Source organism: Excalfactoria chinensis, chromosome 1 (assembly GCF_039878825.1).
Source record: "Excalfactoria chinensis isolate bCotChi1 chromosome 1, bCotChi1.hap2, whole genome shotgun sequence".
NCBI classification, from domain to species: domain Eukaryota; kingdom Metazoa; phylum Chordata; class Aves; order Galliformes; family Phasianidae; genus Excalfactoria; species Excalfactoria chinensis.
The window spans coordinates 128,324,366-128,345,340 of record NC_092825.1 but is presented as its reverse complement, the minus strand read 5'-3'; the positions used below and the strand labels follow the sequence as shown (position 1 = coordinate 128,345,340).

Sequence of the window (20,975 nt, the reverse complement as noted above, 5' to 3'; positions counted from 1 at the left end):
GCCTTTTTCATTGTCAGTTCAAGTTAGACTTTAGAAATGAAGCCCTAGGTTTCAGGAAGGCAATAGTGCCTTCTCCTCCTGATTCCAGGGAAGTTTCAGAGTTTTCCTGGGATCCTACCCTCAGACTGCAAGAGTAGTCCTTGTTTAAGATCTTTAGGATAGATTAACCAGATGAAGAATAATCTGAGGCAGTGGCAAAACTATAATATATTTGATCATTGCATTCAATTGTTAACTCGTCTAGGTTTCATAATAATATAACACTGCTGCTATATAATACCACATAGTACTACATAACACTAAAAGTAGGATGCAGCATATAACAGGCACTTAAAGGCAAAGGTAAGTAATGCAGTGGAAATCACAAAGACAGGAAACTGAGATCAACATCCAACATGATGTTATCCAAAAGACAATATGAGCAATGCATATTGTTTTAATTTCTTACTGCAAAACATATTTTCAGAACTTCCAGATCTGCCCTTATTAAACTTCAGAGTGAGGAACTGCCAACACAGAAACATGAAGAAGTTAACCTCCTGTCCTGAGAATGACATCTGGAGGATTGAGGTACCTCAGTTGGATAAGGGCATTTTAGAAATTTGCCTTGGCTGTCAAGAGACAAAATTAATTTCTCATTTTGGCAGAAAAAAAGCGTGGAAGTCCATAAAAACTGTAATTCTAATAACTGTTTTCAGGTAGATCTATCATGAAAATAGTTAAGTGCTTGCAACATATATCATCCTTCATATTGCTTTGAAGGTCCTGAAATACTTTCCTCTTCTTGCCTCTCTTTTCTTCCCTCATCCACCCCAAAATTCTTCTTTTCTAAATAAATTCTGGTATGGAATCATATTATCATAGAAACATAGAATCACAAGGTTGGAAAGGACCTGCAAGATCATCTAGTCCAACCATCTTCCCATTACCGTTGCTACTACAAGCCACTAAACCATATCTTGTAGCTCCTCATCCAGACGTCTTTTAACATTGCCAGGGACAGCAACTCTGCCATCACCCTGGGCAGCCATTCCAGTCCCTGACCACGCTCTGAGAATAAAAGTTTTTCCTTATATCTAATCTAAACTTCCTCTGTCACAACTTGTGAGCATTTCCTTGGGCCCTGTTAGGTGCCTGGGGGAAGAGGCCAATCCCCTCCTCAACACAACCTCCCTTCAGGAAGTTGTAGAATGCAACCTGAGCCTCCTCTTCTCCAGACTCCCTGAGCTGCTTCTCATAAGACTCGTGCTCCAGACCCCTCACCAGTTTCATTGCCCTTCTCTGGACATGTTCCAGGGCCTCAATGTCTTTCTTGCAGTGAGGGGCCTAAAACTGAACACAATACTTGAAGTGAGGCCTCACCAGAGCTGACTACAGGGGGATGATTACCTCCCTGCTCCTGCTGGCCACACTATTTCTAATACAGTCCAGGATGGCATTAGCCCTCTTGGCCACCTGGGCACACTCTCAGATCATGTTCAGCCAAGCATCAACCAACACCCCCAGGTTCCTTTCCTCTTCACAGTCATCCATCCACTCAGCCCCAAGCCTATAGCGCTGCATGGGGTTATTGTGGCCAAGTGCCAGCCACTTGCTGAACCTCATCCCATTCAGTTCAGCCCAGCTTATCCAGATCCCCCTGAAGGGCCTCCCTACCGTCAGGCAGATTGACACTATCTCCCAGCTTGGTGTCATCTGCAACATTTAGCAGATTCTGCAGCTGAATGTATGTTCAGCAACTCTGCAGCATGCAAATTGACACATGGTATGTCCCTCAGAAGGACACAAGGAATTTCAGTAAGCAGATGTATACCTGTTCTCATTATCTAACAACATATTATGTTGACTACAAAACTTCCATCCCAAGACTCCACTGACATCATTTGGATAAGCCATGAATGCCTTTCTCCCAAGGACACATCAACAGGACAGGCAGACATGAAAATAAAGAACACCTGATAGAGCCTAACAAAAATAGAGTTTTAAAAACAGCATTTCTTACCTGCTTATTCATAAGAATGTAGATAATGGGATTGCAAACAGTGCTGCTTTTTGCTAAGATGGAAGGTATGATGCTTGCAACAGGAGTCACCACACCTGGCTTACCAAATGTTGCAAGTAGTGCTATAACTCCATAGGGAATCCAACATACAAGATAACAGATAACTGTAGTGATCACCATGAACAGTACGTGGTATTCTCTTTTGCGAGCACTGTTCTTGTGGATTTTTCCAACCTAGCGAAAGACAAAAATAAAGACAGGATTGGATAAACTGTGTAGTTGTTTTTATTGTTTTAATAACCTTCCCAGTCTTAGATCAGAAATAACAATCAACACTGTAATTCCAGAAGCAAAACAAACTCAAACCCCAAAGTGAACAAATGCAATGGGAAGACATAAAAGAGGCCTTTCAGAAGAGACTTTATGAGGTTATAAGTGGTTGGATTCACTCTTTACAGTCTTCTTTTGCCAGGTGGCTCACCATTTTGGTAAAATGTCTTCCCTTCTGATAACCATCAAATCCATATTTTTGTGCTTTTAGGAAAAGTGTGCTAGATACTGGTTTGATTTCGTTACTGTGTTATTTGGGGGAAATGGAGAGGAACTGGATAAACAAGACACACAGATTCAAGTGACAATTTTCAGTGCAGTCATACAATATTTCATCTTGCTGTCATGATTTACCAACAGTTACATTGTGGTTGTAGCTGAGCAAACCCAGCTTGGCTAAGGAAGTATTTAAAGCCTTCCATCTGCACTTCAAAATATACTCTCCTTTGATCTGTTCTGAGCTAAATAGTCATGTCCATTTTGAGTCCAGACCTTTAAGTCAGATGTTAAACATTATAACAGTTCATATCACTGAGTGTACAGGTAATACCCAAAGCCTGTGGAAGCCAGTAGTAGATTGGGTGAGGTACAGATCAGGCATGGGTGCTTATTGAAATCACATTTGGAAACGCTAACTGCAGAATAGTGAGGCCGATCTTCCTAAGTATCTTAGTAGCCAACAAAGAAAAAAAGAAAAACAATCTCTGCAAGGAGGTAAATCTTTGTTCCAGTTGCTCTCCACTGGCTCCAGATAGAGCCTCAGCACACTGGTCTTCCAAAGTTATAGTTAATTCCATCACTTCCTTCCAGAGTGTGTTTAGTAAACCCAGATGTGCCAGCAGGATTTCAGGAAGCATTCAAATGTTTAAAATAAATCAAGTGGTTCTTGCACTCAGCCAAATAAAATTTACGTCCACTTTAAAGTCTCTACCTCCAAGTGCAGCATTTGAGAATAAACCATACCCAAGGGAAGGGCAGATGAAACTATAAACATAAATAAGGAAAAGTGCAGCTTCCTGTAATGTAGTGTACCTACATTATCTAACAACAGCAATAAAAATTAAAACAGGAAGAAGACACAAATTACCTGAGTCAAATCGTTGTATGTTGCCAGGTACACAACTTGCACAAGTTCGGTATGAAAACTCAAAGCTTTATCTACTTCTTTGCTGTGTGGGAATTTTTTATAGTGTATGTGTTTCGTACAACAAACAGACAGCAAATCTAAAACATGCATAGTAACTGCACAAGCACATATGGGAGGCAAAGCAATATGGTGGCATTGTTTCCACTTAACTAAGATCCTACTCTTTCAGAGCCACTGATTCTACCTGGGATTCTGGTAGAAAAATTTCCACTGGAAGTAAACAAAACACATACTAATTTAGTCTGACAAGAATTATTAAGTTTTTTTTCCTGTATAGTCTTCAATTGATTTTTCTGAGGAAAAAAAAAATAATAATAATAAAAAAATCAATGGCAAAACAAAATCTGCCTATTCTGAAAACACTCAGAACAATTCTTCTGTTTGAAATAACAAAACTTGTATCTCGTAATTACTTTGGCTTGACAAGAGAATAATAGATAATGGTCCAATCTTGTATGGTCTATTTAAGCTTTTTTTTTTTTTTTTTTTTTTTTTTTTGTGTATGTGTGTGTGTGTGTGACTAATAGGAACCTTTTCTGAAGGATTTAGGGATCCCATGTTAGCTGCAGTTAATACAGCTATGCTACAGTCATGAAGTCAGAAGTGTAAAGCCCCAGCTAGCTACAGCAACCACAGCTAGAGATCTTTAGTAAGGGTAGAGGGTAATCAGCACATTAGAGTTTGCAAGTGTTTACCATCTGCACAGATAAACTACAGATTAGAAATAAGGGAAGAAACTTAAGAGAAACTTAACATGAGCCAGCAGTGTGCTCTTGCAGCTTGGAAAGCAAATGGTATCCTGGGCTCCATCAGGAGTGGGGTGGCCAGTAGGGATAGGGAGGTGACTATCCCTCTCTACTCTGCGCTTGTGAGGCCCCATCTGGAGTACTGTGTCCAGGTATGGAGCCCTCAGTACAAGAAAGACATAGAGCTGTTGGAGAGGGTCCAGAGGAGGGCCACGAGGATGGTCAGGGGACTGGATCACTTGCCCTATGAGGGAGCTGAGGGAGCTGGGCTTGTTCAGCCTGGAGAAGAGAAGGCTGTGGGGTGACCTCATTGCAGCCTTTCAGTACCTGAAGGGAACCTACGCCCAGGAGGGGAGTAAACTCTTTGAAAGAGCTGACAATAGCAGGACTAGGGGAAATGGATCCAAGTTGAAGGAGGGAAGATTTAGGTTGGATGTCAGGGGGAAGTTCTTTACTAGGAGAGTGGTGAGGTCCTGGAACAGGCTGCCCAGGGACGTCGTGGATGCCCTGTCCTTGGAGGTGTTCAAGGTTGGACGGGGCCCTGGGCAACCTGATCTAGTAAATGTGTACGTCTGTGGCTCTGCCAGGTAGGGGGGTTGGAGCTTCATGATCCTTGAGGTCACTTCCAACCCAGGTCATTCTGTGATTCTGTGAAGAAAAGATGTGTAAATGGGAAGTGGTGGTGTTGAGATTTGTTATGCATCCTTCTAGTTTCACATCTTTGTTTCCTTATGAAAAGAAGCCTACACTGTCACTGTATCTCTGTTACTATGCTAAATATGACTGTCCTTTGGTTCTAGTATCTTCCTTACAAATTTGACTGTACTTTTGAAACTGACAAGGTGGACAGAGGTCTTTGACACTAAGTTCTTCATATGTCACTGGAGAATAAAGCATTTTCTTAATGTGCTCATCAAGAGGAAAAATGTAATGTGAAATGAACTCAGATACCAGAGAATCAACCTTAATTTGGGTTTTATTTTGTTTTTATTTCTATTTTTTTTCCTCCCATCTTCCTTTTCTGAGAATTAAAAAGGAGAAAACTGATCACAGCTGTTCCTGCAACAAGACATACATATGTCCTCAGTATCTATTAGAGATGACCTTCTGCTGCAGTTTTCTATAATTGAATTTAAACACTCATTTGTCAAGAGTCAGATCTATTGGAAAGCAAATTCTGTTAGCTGTCATGTCCAAAAAGTCTCTCACATCCATTTTAAACCAATGTATCAAATCAGGATTTTTAAGTAAACATCTTACTATAATTCTATAATATGGTTTACTTGTAGTCTAAATCCTGGGAATGAACAAGTTACAACTCCAGGTGTTGGGGTTTTTTTTTTTTTTTTTTTTTTTTTTTTTTTTTTTTTTTTTTTTTTTTGGACAGTATGATTATTTTTATGATTATTTTCAGAAGTGGTGAACCAAAAAACATATTTGATGCTTCTCTCAATTTTTTATTTGATGCTCCAAACTTCTACGACTGTTAACTGCATTTTATGCTTCATTCATCTATTTCCTCAGTGTCAGTAATCTTATTTCTTTGTGTTATGTTGGCCAACAGACTCAAGTTAATTTTATTCCATATTACCTTGGCATTATGTTTACTACTGAGACTCAAAGTTCAGTGCTCTTTATTTGGTACTAAAGCAGGTGGCCAATGTTCCATTCAAGGACAGAACATACCATAGGTCTGTCCCTCTACTCAGTACTAGCTTGGGAACAGAGCCTAGTGGGATGGTGGTTCAGCAAGCACAACACTTCAATTAACAGAATCATTAGAAGCAGAGGGGTTCATTACAAAATAAACAGTGTGGGGCAGCATTAGAACCCTCAAGAAGCTGCAGACAGCTGTGAGAACAGTAAAAGAACTGAAACTGGAGTGAAAGAGAAAGATCCAACAGCAAAGCCAGACTTGGAGCTGAAACCTGAGATGCCACAGCTGTCCATAAAATGGTGGTTGCTCACTTAGCTATGGGAGAATGAATAGCACAAATGTTACTATTTTCATTCAAGATACTCCAAGATGGAGAAGGCATGCTGAACGTTTGCTTAGCTTGATGCATAGGACATATGAGTGCTGGAGTTGTGCCTGCAAAACTGGAGGAGTGAAGAGGTGGGGGGAGAGTCACATTGCTCAGTGTCTCTGAGCACACTGCTGGAATGTTGCATGCCAGCCCTTCCCCTGGCCTTATACCACATCTTGGAAAACAGATGTGTGTGATATGTTTTCTATCCTGTTATGGCCTGACCTCAGTTCTGCACTGTTCAGGAGAGGGAAGTAGAAGAACCAAGAGTGAAACTGACCTTGGAAAGAAGGAGGGAAGAGGGAAGATATTTTTAATTATCACTGTCCTACTCTGTTTTTAATTGGCAATATATTAATCTCCTCTAAGTCAAATCTTTTATGCCTGTAATGGTAATTGGTGAGTGATTTCCCTGACACAGATGCACGAGTTTTCTTTGTCTTATTCTCTGCCCCTGTTCTGCTGAGGAGGACAGTGAGAGAGTGGTTGGGAGAGCACCTGATGACCAGTCAAGGTCAACCCTTCACACTGTGAAATCACCCTAATTCATTCGAAGATACATTAACAATGCAAGAGAAGCTACGGGATTTCAAGAAGTTTCGATTACTCTGTAGAAATGCCCCTAGAGTTCAGCTTTTCAAAGTACGTACTATATTTATCTACACAGTTATGGTTTCATTGTCTTTGCAGCTTTGCAGCCCACATTTAGAAGGTGTTATCTTTAAAAGCACTCTGCTTAAAGGTGCTGGAATGCCCCAGGCAAAGTACATCTACAGAAAAATTACATTTTTGTACATGAAAAAGCAGTAGGTAATTTAGCATCAAAACGATTTCATTTCTTATCTTCAAAGTATTGCACAATTTAACACAATTGCTACATTGTATTTTGAATAGTTGAATGGAAGTGCCTCCCAGAAATTCTTGGTGTCTGCACAGCCAGATGATAGAAGACCATTAAACTGTGATAATAAAAAATATTCAAATAATGGGCTAGATAGCTGAATTTCTAAAGCCTAAATCTAAATGTGAAGATAGAGAGTGTACATAATATACTTTTAAAATACACAAAATATCTAAACTACATCTTGAAATGATGCAAAAAATACTAGGCCATTGGACTCAGAAGGTATTTACTGAGGTTTGCTGGAAACTACATGCCTTTGCTGTAAATTCAGGTCTTTTTTTTGCTGTAAATTCAGGTCATCTCTGAGACCCGTTCTGTTGTAGGGAAGGCATCACATTTAAGGAAAAGAAGATTTGGAGGAAGAAGGTGAAAGGTTATTTTTTGATTTAAAAATAATAAAGGTTGGTCTCCCCTAATTTCATCTGGGGAAGTAGCAGAACTGGGGGTTGTTTGTTTTTCAGAAATAAGCCTGAGGTAGCAACAGGTAAGCTTGTCTAATCTTAGGCACTGAGTGTAAGACTGGCACAATTAGCTCTCGTTTTGCCCTGTAGCCAATCTGTAGCTTGCATATATACCCAGTGCATTCTTCCACCCTCCTTTTCCACTCAATCTGGCGTGCAAGGCACCACAGTTATGACTAGAGGAGTTTTCTGAGCAGACACATTAGATGTGATATGCCACAGAGCATGGGAGAAGACACAGGGGTATGCAGTGAGGAGGAAGGCAACAGAAGAAAAGTGCTCAAAGGAGGACTGAGTGACACGTTACTCAATTGACCTCAAAAGCTGAATCCTCTCTTCTCCCATCTGATGAGATGTAGCAGATGTATTGCTCACCAAGTGATGGGCTGCAGTGCTAGTTCATGCACTAGAAAAGAAGGAACTGGCAGCTCTGGGCAGAGCATGGAAAATTTCAGTGGCACTTTTCCAAGGCTGGAGGGATCTTCAATCACTAAAAAAGGGATTTTACAGTAGGAAATGGGAGGGTTTAGTAACAAGGGATGCTAGCAACTTTTGCTGTAACTGGAATGTTTGTTAGGGTGTTTTTTAAGAAAGGGACCCCAAATATTTGTGGCCTATACTCTGCCAGGAACACTGGGGAACAGTCTCAGATATGTTGTAGGCAAATGTATGGGCCTAGAGAAGATTGGCTGACTTTGCAGGGGAAAAAAATAAAAATAAAAATAAAAATAAAAATAAAAATAAAAATAAAAATAAAAATAAAAATAAAAATAAAAATAAAAATAAAAATAAAAATAAAAATAAAAATAAAAATAAAAATAAAAATAAAAATAAAAATAAAAATAAAAATAAAATAAAAATAAAAATAAAAATAAAAATAAAAATAAAAATAAAAATAAAAATAAAAATAAAAATAAAAATAAAAATAGAAAGAGAATAGGCCTGGCCTTTTCCTTGCAGAAGACTAATCAGGACCTTCCCTGTGCATTAATGCTATTGATGTTACAGTACAATTGCAAGGGAAGGAATAGTATAGCTATCAATAAACCCCTCTCAGCCCCATGTGGGTTCAGCTGGTCATTAATGGTGGGACCAAAGGAGTACTCTACCTGCTCAGAAGAAACCAAGAAAGACCTGAGTGATGGCAGTGCACAGAGGTTGTCGTGATGCATCCTAAAGACAACTGCCAAGTTCAAAACACCAAAGGAACATATCCATGTCATCCCTGAAAGGCACTAACACGTACAACTCTCATCATCCATGGGCAAGCTGAGTTTTGTTTTATTTTATACACAAAATAAGTAAGCTAGAGCAATAGTAGCTATTATGAAGGGGAAGCATCATGATTGCTTTCATGATTTCACCTTTGGGTTTTTTTTTTGCTGTTGTTGTTTTTGCATTTACCCTGGTCTCTGCCTTTCACTTGATGTAGTTACGTTTCTTCTCTAATAAAGACATTATTTTATACTTTAACAGTTCCCAGTTATTTTTTTTAACATCTTGAAAGATGATGAATATATGGCACTCCATTCACCTAATTATAAGATGGAGAGACTGTATAGGAAGAATCTAACTTCCAGACCTGCTTCAAGGGAGGATATTGCATATCACTGCATCTTACAGAGGGTTGTTCAGTCATCTGGTCTTTCAAGATCTGTTAACTAAGATAGACGATAAAAATCACATACTCCGTGAACCTCAGTAGTCGATTTTGTGACCATCCTTTACCTAGCCCACCCTAAAAAAGCAATATGGAAACAGTATGCAGAGCGTTTTGTTTATTTACCATGGCTGATGCATTTTTCCTGGAGCTGCCTTTGTACATTTTACATTCAAAGTGCCGTGTTTTCTTCTCTCTTCCAAAGCTGAACAGTAAAGAAAAGGCTATTTATGAGCAGCAGCATTTGCTGCCAACCTTCTTAAGTGTCAGTTATGCATGCTTGTTTTGACATGATCAAATATTCAACAGCACTACCAAAACCAGAGATAAATGAAATATTCATAATCAGCTGAGGGAAATCTGCCAATCTTTGAGCATTTAGTTTGGAACAGTTTCTTAAAATGAACAGAAGGGAACTAGACTTTTTAATGCAAAAGACACAGTAGATGAAAAAGCTGGAAAATGATCATTCTCTTCCTTTACAAACCAGTCAAGTAAGGCAGCCCTCTCTGTTTCTAACATAAGGAAATTAAAATTGCACTCAATTTATTGGTATGACTAACCCTTAGTGAACCCCAGGAGAGTCTCACAGAAAGCAGCAACTCAAATGTCAGCAACAATGAGCTCTTTCCACTGCCATCTATATGGATTGTATCCTGAAGCAAAAGCAAGGGGGGAAACATCAAAATCTGCAAAAAACAGAAGCACAAATAATCTGTTTCTCAGTGTGGGCTACTCCGGAACTGATACTACATGGATTGATACTAAGATGAAGTGCTTTGATTGCTATTTAAGGGTCACAGGAAATCAGGGCTTACAGTCTTAAAATCAAATGCCATGTTTGTTAACATCTAGATGCTAAAAGCATTTAGTACAAAACAGGAATGAACACTGAATAGATGTACAGACCCTGTGGAAACAGGGACGAAATAGAAATATCTGCTTCAGGTCATCTTACTGTCCACTGAACCCTGATTCTACAGAGAATTTATATTTGCATGTTCACTGGCTAAAGTGAGGTTTAAACAAGCATCTGAGCTTTCACTCTACTGGGGCCACATTATGAGTTAGTAAAAACAAACACAGAAGGAGGAAACCGTAAGAACACACAAGGGGCTTTATAGTTAATTATTTGAATGTCACTGTCAAGTTTAATAACTGAAGTCCACAAGAAGGACACTTTATCAGCTGAAGTCCGGCTTCATTGGGAATTTTTGTTATTGAAATGAGAGTTGTCATCTTAATGCCTCAAGGTGAAGATATGTTTCAAATACAAAACTTAGGTCTTCGTACGCTGCCCTTGAAGCATAAAAGCTATTGCTGCTAATATCAGTTCTTATGGACTTAAGAAACACTATAATCCTCTTCGTTTCAGGGATTCTTTCCCTGTACTAGCTGAAGGGCTTTTAGCAATGATTTTACTAACAAAGTGAACGCATTCACATGCACACAAATAAGCAGCTCTCAGTTTCACTTCCATCATAGACGGCTCATATTTTCTCCTGATCTTCTCACTATGAATTTTCTAGCAACAGTATGCATGAGAAAATTAAAGGTGTATCATGCATTTTGTTTGTGTAACAGTTCCATTTTAGACAGAGGAGTACATTAGATATTCAAATCATCAGGACAGGCCTGAGCAATTACCCATGGTAACTGGAGTCACTGTTCCTTGTGAGGGCAGTATAGGGCCAGAAGAAGTTGTATGCCAGTGATGTACTGTGAGAGCCCACGACAGACAACCCAGCCCTTGAAAGGTGCTGGCTCATGCATAGCATAGTAACTAATTCAATAACTGGTACAAGATCATCATGACAACAAGTATTTTGGAGCACTGTTATTACCACTACCATTACATTCAATAAAGAAAAAATAAAAAAATAAAAAATCCTTCTGAGGTGAAGTAAAGAAAGAACCAATAGCCCTGGCTGCTCATATAAGTAAATATATTCTTTATGGTAATAATTCACTTCTAAAAGCTGTTATTTGTACCTATATCATTTAGTAATTGTATCTCTGAACAGAGCTGCTATCTCTGATATCTGATATTCCATGGCACTTAACTGCCTGAAACAAACTGAAGACATGTGGAAAACAAGATATGTGGGAAACAAAAATGGAATGGACAGTGAGTTGTGTTCTCTACCTGGAAGATAAAGTTACTTGATGCAAGAACCATTGGAATTTATGTCCAAAGTTATTTAAAATATAATTAATATTACATCAAAAAGATTATCAAAAGAAGCTGTTTACTATTAAATGTTGAGGATGCTTGGGGTTTTATGTGTCTAATAAGCTTTATCCTATTAAGACAAAGCCTCTGAACAGTTAGGAACACTGTAACAGATAGTAAGACACCAATTCAATTTGTCCAACAGATAGCAGTGACAAAGAGTATTATTTTCTTGTATTTGAACATTTGCCTAAGTCCAGTTCTAGTGAGCACATTATAACTGGCCTTGGCTTGCAGTAACGGACATCCCTATCATTGGGTTCAACATGAACATGTTGGCCTGAATTAGCCTAAAACCATATTGTAACCGACAGTTGATAGAGGTTTAAAGGAACCTCAAAGCTTTAAAGGCAGGATCCATTATTCAGCTTCCAGCATGCCCTGCAGAGTGGATGAATTCCCTTGCTCAAGGAAAACATCTATTTTGGCCTAGCAAACTGTTGTTGCTGAGGAGTTCAAGAAAGGTGTGATGGTCCCACCATAGGGATTAACATTACAAGTTTAGAGCCATGAAGGATTCCAAGTTACCACATGATAATAAGCAATTAATTGCTACTGTCTACACAGGAAATGGTCTGCATCTAGAGGAGAACTGGTTTTGGCCATAGGTCAACAAAAATATTGTTTTGAATGACTAGAACACAAATATATATAAAGCTTTAGATTTAGCTACAGCTAAATCTAAAAAAAATAACAGACAGTGTCTTACAATTGACAAGGATAATAAATGAAAAGCCAGAGCAAATGTCAGCTGAGATTGTAAGTCCTATTTATCTGGAAATAGGATGCATTGAAACCTTCTCCTCACTTTTCAGGTATGTTTGCAGTTTGGTTTATAAGCTGTCCCTCTTCGCTGAAAAAGCCAGTGACTGAATGTGTATAGGTATATAGATTTGTATATGTATATAAAGTTTACAAACTATAATGAACTCATGATATATATATATGTATACATATATACTTGCACACTATGTATTGTAAGGTTGGAAAAGTAACCTATATTACGAGTACGACTCATTGTCCTATCCACCTATTGAACAAAATTAACATTTTCTACCCTAAATATCCACACTTCCTCTCAATCTGGGGTGTGAATTCAAAAAAAAAGAAGTGTCAGGATAATGTTTTCCCACAAAAATGGAGCATGGATATTCCCCTAGATCCATTTTTGCTTGTATATGTAAAGCACTTAGTTGCATTTAAAATTATATTTCAGGGAGACCAAAACATGTCAGTGAGAACTTGTGCTTTCCTTTCCTTTGGGTCGATAGCTGCTGCCCTTGCAGTGAAATTAGACACTGAAATCACTCATGCATCAGCATTCCTTTGGTATGTAACAAAAATTGCCCCTGTTCCTGTGGAGAGGTCAAATTTTCCAGTATTTTACTGAGGAATCCCCTCCTCGTTCCCTTAAGGGGAAGACAGGAAAGGCGGTGGTGTAGCCCTCTGTGTTACAAAAGAATGTGGGTGCATGGAAATTAGCAATGGTGATGAGAGGGTTGAGAGCTTATGGGTCAGAATAAAAGTAAAGGCCAATAAGACTGATATTACTGTGGGAGTTTGCTACAGACCACCCAACCAGGATGAAGAGGTGGACGAGACACTTCATAGACAGTTGGGTGAGGTCTCAGGGTCTGTCCTTCTTGTTTTTGTGGGGGATGTCACCTTCCCAGATGTGCTGGAATTATAATACAGCAGACAGGGAGCAGTCCTCGAGATTCCTAGAGTGTGTGGGGGATGATAACTTCCTGACACAGCTTGTGAAGGAGCCAACAAGGGGAAGCAAAATCCTGGATCTGCTGTTTGTTAACAGAGAAGATCCTGTGGGGATTTAAAGGTTGGAGGCCATCTGGGGCTTAATGATCATGAGATGCTTGTTGGAGGGGAGTCAGCAGAACTGCCACCTTGGACTTCCAGAGGGCAGACTTTAATCTCTTTAGGAGCATGGTTGAGAGGGTCCCTTGGGAGGTAGTTTTGGAGAGTGTGGGAGCCCAGGAAGGCTGGGAATGCTTTAAGGAAGTAATTTTAAAGGTGCAGGAGCTGACCATCCCCAGGTCACAGGAGATAAGCTGATGGGCAAGGCTGCCAGACTGGCTGAACAGCAATCTTTGTCTGGAACTCAAGAGCAAAACGAAAGTTTATGATCTCTGAGAGTGGGCAAGCTACTTATGATGATTACAGGTACATAGTGAGGCTGTGCAGGTGTCAGGATAAGGTGTAATGGCCTCAAGTTGTGCCAGGGTAAGTTTAGGTTGGATATCATGAAAACCTCCTTTACAGAAAGGGTTGTTAAGCACTGGAATAGGCTCCCCGGGGAGGTGTTTGAGTCACCACCCCTAGATGTGATTAAAAACTGTTTGGATGTGGTGCTCAGGGATGTGATTTAGCAGAGGGTTGTTAGAGTTAAGGTACTATGGTTAGGTTATGGTTGGATTCGATGATCTTTAAGGACTTTTCCAACCTCAGCAATTCTGTGCTACTATGATTCTATGAAAATTTCTGATGTATAAGATAAAGCAAGGCATCACTGAAGACATCTGCATATGCCTTTGACACGGAGCTATTTATATTTAAATAAGCCTAATTTGTGTACTTGGACCTGGCTGTCAGATTCTGTGGATTCTGCACAGAATGTAAATCCAAAGTTGCTGTGAGTCTCTCCTCATATTGGCACATTTAAAAATACAGCATTTATTGTGGAACAGGCATTCTCCTCCATACTATGACAGACTTTTTTGTGATCCTGCCCCTCTATTCTGCGCTGGTAAGACTTCACCTGGAGTACTGCATCTGAACGTGGAGTTCTCAATACAGATGAGATATGGACAAGCTGGAGTGCATCCAGAAGAGGGACACAAAAATGATCCAAGGGATAGATCGTTTTTCTCTCAGCTGAGAAAGCTGGGGCTTGGGGAAGAGAAGGCTCTGGGGAGACCTGGCAGAGGCATTTCAGCATCTGAAGTGGGGCCTAAAAGAAAGAATAGGAAAGACTCTTTAGCAGGGTCTGTTGTGATAGGAGAAAGGGAAATGATTTCAAACTTAAAGAGGAGAGATTTATACTAGATATAAGGAAAACTTTCTTTACAATAAGGCTGGCAATGCATTGGAATGTGGTGGTGGATGCCCAGCCCATGGAGACACTCAAAGTCAGGCTGGACAGGGCTCTGAGCAACCTGGTCTAGCTGCAGGTGTCTCTATTCATTGCAGGGAAGTTGGACTAAATGGCCCTTAAGGGTTCCTTATGAAGACATATGATTATGTACCCAGAATCATGTACCTGGTGTTAGATCTCTCTTGCCCTCCCTTGCCATCAAGGAGAAATTGGCTTATGAGTTATACCCAGGCTGAGTGATTACAAGCATTTACCTTTGCTCATAGAAATGAAGCTAGATTCCTTTTCTGTAGTTTGTGTGTTACAGACAATTCTTTATAAATTATGTATCACTATAGGACTTCCCAATAAGAAACCTATACTTAAGCTGTTGTTTACTATTTGTTTTAGATTACGAAAAAGTAAGGTGTGCAGAAACAAACTTACAAACTGAACCTATCTATGAAATCTATGAATTCATGCCTGTAAGGCAGTCTTTGGCAGTGCAGAAATTTGTGCTTGTTGAAAATTGTGATTAAACACAAAATAATCCAGGGTTAAACAAGATTAAAGCTCTTGCTAAATATTCTCTAATCCTCTGCCCAAATCCTTTACCATTAGATGGGTGAGGAGTGCAGAATGTCTCCAGAACATGGTGTGCATGCAGGTATGAAATGGTCATTGCAGCCTATCAGGCAAGAACATGAATGTTAGGATAAGGAGGCATTTGCGTTTTAAAACAGCTAGGACTTCATGGTAACTTATAAATATTTCTCTGTACATGGTCAGCATATATGAGCTGATGATATATCCAGATATGATAGAATCATATACAAAGAGATGAACCCAAACCTACAATGCAGCGAGAGCTGTGGCAACTTTTCAAGGCTGACATATACCTAAAATACCCTAATATCTAAAAGGGGATGGGAGGCAAATGGATGAGGCCAGGTTCTTCTCCATGGTGTGTAGTGCTAGGACAAGGAGCAATGGCCTAAAACTTGAACAAAAGGAAGTCCCACACAAACATGCAGAAGAACTTCTGTATGGTAAGAGTTACAGAGTACTGGAACAGGTTTCCCAGAGAGCTTGTGGAATTTCCTTCTATGGAGATATTCAAAACCGGCCTGGATGTCTACTTGTGCAAAATATGGTAGGGAACCTGCTTTAGCAGGGGGGTTGGACTTGATGATATCTTGAGGTCCCTTCCAAGCCCTGAATGAAGAGATTCTTATAAATAAACTAAGTATTTGCTCCTGCCATGTTCAGAAACCATATCTCCATTGGCTACTACAAGTACCCAAAGTGTATGAGGTATTTTGAATGGTTTTTTATATCTACCTAAAATAAATATAATTATTAATTAGGTTAAAAGATTCTTTTATATCCAGACAAAATAATAAAAACTGAAGTTCTACTGCAGTGAGATATTTATAAGATTGGTACAAAGATCTAACACTTTCAGTAGCAGAGTTTATACACTGGAAAAGTATTCATGCCTACTCTTAACAGTTCTCCATGAAACGGGCACCTTACAGGGACTCAAGAGCTTGATTTATATGACAGCTAAAATCAATTAAACCAGGCTACCCATCTAAATGTAAATGAATACAGTTCAATTTGACAAACTTTTGGCCAACTCGTGTTGCCAGTTCTGATCTGAAACACTGATCTGCAAAGTGACTGAATTCCTAGTGTAGTGAGAATAAAAGAATGAAAACATTAAGGAAAATAAATTCTGCCTCCCGGTTTCTGTGCCAGAGATGCTGGAAGAATCCCATGAATTCTTTGTGACATATGTCACTTTATGCTGAAGAGGCACTCCTGACTTAATATTTAGCTTCATTATCTATACATACTTATTTGTGCCTAGAATGACTTCTTTTCCTTTTTTTTTTTTTTTTTTTTTTTTTTTTTTTTTTTTTTTTTTTCACATGTACATTGTTGATAACATGGAAATTAATTAACTCTCCTCTGAAGGCAAGAGCCAGAGTTATTTCATCTTGTAAGCACATAATGAAGTGGGAAGAAAAAACATCTTTTGAAATACCTTTTTCCTCTCGGGATATTTTTTGTATACTTATGTTGAACATGAAGTTATGCAGCTATTAGGCTGTGAAAACTAGACAATTTGTAAAATTTCCATAGCATGAACCATTAATCCGAGAAGAGTATGTCTCCAGAATATTTGGAACTGACTTTGCAACAGATTCCCACTGTCCTTCCCTGAAACAGAATTCACGTAACTTGCTTTAAGGCAGGTCAGTGATTTCTACTGAGACACCAGCATCACTCAGAGAGAAAGTAGCAGTTTTAATAGCACTAATAAGCACTGCTAGAGACCAGCTGGCATTTCTGTGGGAGACTCAAGCATTTGAAAAAAGCAATGAGCTGTATTAAGTTCACCATTCTTAAATAAATTCTTGTCATCTCTGTGCAGAAAGAGCACAGTACAGATAGTGCTGAAGCACAGTTGTAAAGTACACCAGCAATGAATTGTGGTGCTGATAAAGGGCTATATTACATGTCAAAACTGGAATTTGCAACTTTGTAAAAATTGATAAGTTTCAATTTTATCTGTGGCCTATAATTACATGGAAAGTGAAATGAAGAGAAGATGGCAATACCCACTTATATACTAGCTTTGATACTGCTCATACTTTTGAATCTTGACAGTTCCAAGTTCTCTGAGCTTGTAAATTAGCATTATTATGACACAGAATCTCCATAAGAAAAGAATAAAGTAACCACTTATAAGTTGACTGAAGTAACTGTTTTGGGAAGTTTAGTTCCAAGTGTTTTTTCTGCATCTCAAATTTGCTACCAGTTTGTAGAAAGGAATGAAGGCAGCAGACATACTTCTATGTTGTTATCAGTCCTCTGCAGGTAACACTTTGATAAGTGGTTCCTAGAAGTAGCACAGATCTGTGGGTTATATGGTTACAAGAAGAACAGCACAGAATCAGCAGCAAGTAAAACCAGCCAACACAAAATCCAAATTTTGTATCAAAATCAACTTTTTTTACCACATTGTAACGGTTAATTCAAGCTATCTGCCATGCATTCTCACCTAGCCTGAGGAAACCAACATAATGGCACAGTAGCAGATTTCTGTAAATTAAAATCAGATGATTGCTTTTCTTTGGCATATTGAGTATTTCTATGTAATGGTTAAAGCTCTGTAGGAGCACGAACTGACCTTTTGTCTGTGAGACTACTGACTTTGAAACTAAGAATATATCAGTTCAGAAACAAATATCCACCTAATTTAGGGGTTAAAGACATAGTTCTGCTAGAGTCCATCAGTTGGCAAACCTGCCCAACTAGCTGTACCAAATTGTAAGCCTGAATTTGGATGGAAACAACTGTTATCAGCACAGGTGACTGACCATGAAGAGGAAGGAGAGAAAAGGAGACAAGAGGAGAGCATGGGAAAGGACAGGAAAAGGAGGGGTAGAGAAAGAGGGAAGAAGGAGGAGAGAATCATCAAAGTCTATGCTCATTGTAATGCCTTAATTTCTTTACACAGCACAGCTTAATGAATAGCCTGGACAGAAGGGTTATAAGCACTGCACAGTTCTTAAAAACCTCAACTTTTTCACAGTAGCTGTTTTAGCTAAATAAACTAGTTTTTCCTCTTCAGCTTCACAGCAGTATTTCTTTACGTGTGCAATTATGACATAAGCATCAGAATAAAGGAGAAAGAATAAAAAATGCAGATGTAGCACAACATCTGAAAAATTATGATGTTCGAACAACAGTATATACAGATATTTTTATTATGATTTCATCTCTCCTTGAAAAGTTCTGTAGCTCTGATCACACTTGTTTTCCTCTTTTCTTTTTTCTTTTTTTCTTTTTCCTTTTTCTTTTTCTTTTTCTTTTTTTCTTCCTTTTCTTCTTCTCTACCCCTCTGCAATTTTTAAATCCATACAATGATGCAATAACAATGGGAATCCTTCTCTGATTTCCTTTCCTGGTATTTCCCAGTATTCTATTTATTCTTTTGATTTACCTGAGCACAGAAATGATCTTCTCATAAAATTTCTTAAACTGATTGCTTCAAAGCAATCACTGAGATCCCTTCATTACATCACTTGCATTTTCCAGTTTTACGCCAGAAGAACCCTTCAGAGTGCAGTGGGTAAGCAGGGACAGATAAAGTTGGAGCCAGTATGAAGCTTGTCCAGTGTGAATTTTATCACCTCAGTGAGAGAGGGATGATTTAGCCTTATAAAACTCCACAACTCTTCTGTAAAGACAGAAAGTAATTGAGCAATACCTGAACCTCCCCAAGGAAAGGTCAAAGTGAAAAAGAGTGCTGAGTTAACAAGATGATTCAGCAGGCTGGAATCGTATTTCTTTTAACTTGACATTTCGATTGAATTACAATCCTGAACTTCCTCAGCAAGCAATGGAGCTCAAAGCAAATCCATTTAGTTTTATAGTGAGAAAATCCAAAATGCGTCAGGTTGATATGACTAAGCACCTACTGAGCCTTGACTATGTTGGAGAATGGAAGCATGAGCAGGGCAGAAAAGGTTTTTCAGTATTGGAGAGAGAAACAAAACATGCAAAAAGAAAAGGGTCCCAGGAGTCCCATGCAATTAATAAAAAGCCAAAGCGAGATTGCCAACCACAGTTACAAATTGCCTTCATAAAAGTTTTAAAGAATGATGCAGAAAGACCACATTGAAAAGATGTGAGAGTCAATTCTTTTAACTTGACATTTAGACTGAACTACTATCTTGAACTTGCTCAGCAACTGAGAGAAAGAAAAGTACCAGATAAGGCCTTTAAAGGCTTTCAGTAAGTGCCTGCAAGCCATACAAATGGAGTACAGAGCAGTATTCAGCTGAATTAGTGGGATGAACTTTTCCCAAGGCGGATGTTTTTAAAGGCTCATCTCTTACCCACCTCTACTCAAAGGCAGAGCAGAGAGGATTGCTGTTGGTCTTCAATTAGGGATATATATGATCAGAGAATTGTGGCAATCCTTGTTTCACATTCTTTGTGAGGCAATGGCAGGCAATGGCTTGTGTGTGGTGTTTTACAGGCTTATAACCAAGATTTAAACATGTTCAATGGGACTGTTACCAGGAATAAAAAATACTTCGGCATTTTCAGGGGAATAAAAGCTCCATTCATCATAGGAATATTTATTTGTTTTGTTGTTAATTTAGGTGCAGAATATTTATCATTTTCTTCCTTTACTCTTTCTGGGCAGGTTGGTTTCTTTCACGCTTTGTATTTCATCTCTAATAGGCCAGAAAGAAGTAGCTAGACTTCACCTAAATAGGAATCTTTCTTTCCACATGTTGGGGTCAAGTGCAGCAGAGGTGTTACATTACCTGATAAAATGGATGTTTCAGCCTCCTCAAACATGAAATACTGTGCCTCTTCTGTCTCTTACGTGATGAGAAACAATACAGCTCAATATTACTCAGATCTCCTTAGGTGTTTACCCTACATGACTTTTTATTATCTGAGAAACAGTTTAGTTGACAGATCTCCCATTTGAATTTAGATTACTACTCTTAAGTACAAAAGAATGTCTGGAATAGACCCTAAAGGCAGTCCTATCACACACACAGCTGTGATTAATCTAACTGCTTAGCAGATGTCAGTTGTGCTATTCAAAGTCAAACAATTACCCATTTATTGTAAGCTAGGATGACTCTACCTAAACCTGGAGACAGTTGTTCATTGTTTAAGATGCGTGCAGTGTAGACTTTTTATAAAGGATAACCATGGAGAAGCCTCAGACACCTAAATCTTAAAAATTAAGACTAAATATTATTTTTCACTTTTCAATCATATTAGTGTAAGAAATTGGTTAAATAATAACAGAAAGTGGTTAAGTTATTGTGAAAACTATAAAGTAGGAAAGTTGGGGAGCCAACGGATTAAGTACCATCATCTTGAAAATAACTTGAGAAATACAGCAATAAACTATATGCACATTTTTTTTGAAGGTAACATGTGGTACTTATGATCATACCTTTTTCTTTCCTAGCCTTTACCTGTGTGAAGGGATTTTGATTTACTGCTTAAGGATTTTTGAGATTTTTAATCTGAAGATCTCTGTAATCAAGTAGTTGAAGAGTTCACATGACAACTGCACTATTAATGAACTGAAATTCAAATGAATCATGTGCCTGAAGCGAAATGATGTAAAACTCTGTGGCGTGATGGATTAGTACCATTTCTCCTGGGAAGGTCTGGACAAGTTCTTCTTCACTGAAGGAGGCTCCCTGCAAAACTGAAGTGTCAGGTGCGAATTGTAAAGTGCCTTAACAAACTCTCTTTTATTCCAAAAGAACCAGATGTTTTGAAGAGCCATATGTTAGTACTTAATTTAAAAAAAAAAAAAA

At 38.7% G+C, this 20,975-nt stretch overlaps 1 protein-coding gene across 1 annotated transcript in view; it reads right to left on the bottom strand.

Moving 5' to 3' along the window:
* The window catches only part of LOC140264333 (pinopsin-like), an 84,001-nt gene that overhangs the window by 21,840 nt on the left and 41,186 nt on the right, over positions 1-20,975 (bottom strand). The window contains exon 4 of the mRNA XM_072360039.1: positions 2,003-2,236. Within this exon, the coding sequence (XP_072216140.1) occupies positions 2,003-2,236 (234 nt within the window). The remainder of the gene's footprint in view (positions 1-2,002; positions 2,237-20,975) is intronic.